The following is a 2,821-nucleotide window of genomic DNA, read 5'->3' as shown; positions in this document are numbered from 1 at the left end:
AAAAGTTTTTCACACGTATTAAAGCTACGTTACATTTTTCAGCTACAGAAAATAAATTCACCATTGTGTTAAATCAATGCAACTGAACTGATTACACACATTTCCATGAGTTTTCCAAAACTTTCAAAGATTTTTAATAGTTCAATGACTTTTCCAGGCCTGGAAAATTCCATGACTGTGTGGGGAAAAAAGTGCGTCTTGGTCTGAACACGTAATGAAGACAGACAGACCTGATCACACAGGTGCTTGATGTTGCCGATGTCCTGCTCCGACACCTCCGTTCCCATGGAGATCTCCGCGGCCAGCTTCACCTCTGCCTCGATTTCCTCGGGGAGGATTTCGGACAGATCAGAACCTGCCACGTTTGTGCGATCACCTGGAGAAGCAAACACGCACGTTCAGCTACTCGGGAACACTTGTACTGAGACTTTCATACAGCTGCTCAGGAAGATGATTTTGTTCGTTTGATTTTGTTTACCGATATGGCGAACAGCTTTGCAGTAGGCCAAGTTATCGGTGATGACTTTTCCCAGCTCGGGAAAGTGCCAACCGTACCACTCCCTGCAGCGCATGATGTAGTTGTTGAGCTCCTTATCCAGGTCGTCCAAAAGTGCTGAAGGGACAAAGACAGGAAAAAAAAAAAAATCAGTCACAGTGCACGTGCACAACCAAAACAGAAAAAATGGGAAGAAAAGAAAACTAAACTAAACTGAATATATTGGGGTGTTTGGATTGATTGTTGGATAAAACTAGTTGTCTAAATTTGATTTTGATCAGGCTTGCTGAAGCTTGAGGAAAGCGGAATTTAAGACTTTTTAATGCCGCTCAGACCAGTGTTACAAAAACTAATATTAACAAAAAAAAACAGACACGACACCAATTATTTAAAAAATTTTAACAATGAAAAGTCAGAACAAATGTTTTAAAAAAATCATAAAATCCCAACAATCCCACATCCAATGTCTTTACATTTTTTTTTAACTTTTGATGAATGGATTTAAGGCATTCTAAAATCTAATTTAAAAAAATTCTAAATTTAATTAAAAAAAAAAACATGTATTGGCACGTATTACTCAGGGTTGGGGAGAGTTTTGCCAAGTATTATTGTAACATAAAACACAACTTTATAATTTTAATGCAAAAAAGCATTTGGGTTTTCTTTTCATAACAATTACCAATTATATTAATATTTAACCATGCAAAATCAGAAAAAAATAACGCTAAAATCCCATATTAAATGTCTCCGCAAACTAAAAAAAACCCCAAAACTTATTAATTCCGATTTTAAGGCGTTTTTTAAATTTTTTTTTTTATTAATTAAAAATTCAAATTAAACTTCAAGTGAGCTGACATTGAAAATAATTCTTATCTGCAGCCGTATGTATCATTATATAATATATATTTTTATGCATCATAAAAAAATTCCACTTACAGATGGCTTGCACAATCATGGTGTCCACTTTGTCCGGACTGAACTTCAGCTTGTAGCGGGACAAACTGGAGAAAACAGAAAGTAAGACTTATCAATGAACCATTTTACACTTTTTAAATCTTCCTGTGCCTCGGGAGAGACTGCTGCCTCAGTGGTAGTGACGAATGCTGAAATAATTCCACAAAATTGTTTTCGGACAGCAAGTGTAATCATAGGCAGCAGTCGCGTTCATGCGCCGTGGTGCCCGAGTGCGATCGTACCTGTGAGCCAGCCCCAGAGACATGGCGCTCATCTCCCTGGGAGGAAGTCCGGTGATGAGGCCTTCCATCTGGCTACGGATGCATCTCATCAGCTCAGCCACGGCGGGGCTGTGGACGCAACTCACGTCCAGCTTTTCCTGCAAACCACAGCGTTTTAGAGCCACAACGCTTCACTTAACTATTTAATACAAACGCACATGTGAAGTCACTTACTTTAATAACGCCGCCCAGCTTTGCATCGCTGATGGCCAGCTGCTCGTGAGCTTCTTTAGCAACTATTTTCTTCAGCACTTTCTTCAAACTCTTGCCGACTTTCCCCTCAGTGAGGGCCGTGGCAGCTGAGAGGCACAAGTCAGGAATATTGCATCAACAACATCTGCATGAACTACTGTATAAACACAGAAAACAGTCATATGTCTGAGGGAGAATTGTAGTTCCTGCAGTTTGTGGTAAGTAATATATTACGAGGAAAAATACAACAGAAACACTTTAAGTGATACACATGAAAAACAATGAACATGTTACATTATCATAAAGTATATATTTGGTTTGCAAACATAAGCTGTAAATACTTGGATTCCCATCATAACAAGTTTAAGATCAGAAATTTATTGAATTATTTACCAAAAAACAAAGATGCTACCAAAAAAAAACCCAATAAAAATCAACTGCCCATTTATGAGCATTGTTAAAAAACATTTTTAAATATAAAAAACTATTTAAGTAATTTTAATAATGAGTCCTTCTATGTCTAAACTACCTGCTGACAGCAGACACCGTGGTCTCAGTGGTAGTGACGAATACTGTGAGAAATGCCTCATGTTTTCATCGGACACAGAAACACATCACAGACCACAGATCTTTGGTGTATATCAACGCACAAAGACGCGTGTCCTTACCTGCCAACGCCTCTGTTGTGTCCTGAAACTTCTCAAAGTGCTTCAGCTTCAAACTACAAGGAGAAAAACAGAACAGTTAATGCTTTATGTAATCGACACGAGTTGCACAGAATCACATGACGACAACGAGGCCATTCCATCAATACTTACATTTTGTTTGCCTTTTCGGGAGTTTCAAACTCCTTATACAGGCTGTCAACTTGCTGCAGCTTAGATTCATCAAGGACCTG

At 38.5% G+C, this 2,821-nt stretch overlaps 1 protein-coding gene and 2 non-coding genes across 3 annotated transcripts; all 3 read right to left on the bottom strand.

Moving 5' to 3' along the window:
- Positions 1-176: 176 nt before the first annotated feature.
- On the bottom strand, positions 177-2,815 carry LOC121965165 (nucleolar protein 58-like; the record flags this gene model as incomplete). Its single annotated transcript, XM_042515323.1, has 7 exons — positions 177-376; positions 479-613; positions 1,433-1,497; positions 1,693-1,829; positions 1,906-2,030; positions 2,592-2,644; positions 2,742-2,815. Coding segments are annotated over 7 exons (789 nt in total), but the record flags the coding sequence as incomplete, so codon positions are not given.
- On the bottom strand, positions 1,569-1,658 carry LOC121965166. Its single transcript, XR_006107458.1, has one exon. It is a non-coding gene; the product is annotated as a small nucleolar RNA SNORD70 (small nucleolar RNA).
- Positions 2,465-2,553, bottom strand: LOC121965167. Its single transcript, XR_006107459.1, has one exon. It is a non-coding gene; the product is annotated as a small nucleolar RNA SNORD70 (small nucleolar RNA).
- Positions 2,816-2,821: the final 6 nt, after the last annotated feature.

The sequence above is a fragment of the Plectropomus leopardus genome, unplaced genomic scaffold (assembly GCF_008729295.1).
Source record: "Plectropomus leopardus isolate mb unplaced genomic scaffold, YSFRI_Pleo_2.0 unplaced_scaffold18871, whole genome shotgun sequence".
Lineage (NCBI taxonomy): Eukaryota > Metazoa > Chordata > Actinopteri > Perciformes > Serranidae > Plectropomus > Plectropomus leopardus.
This window is presented reverse-complemented; position numbering and strand designations above follow the sequence as displayed.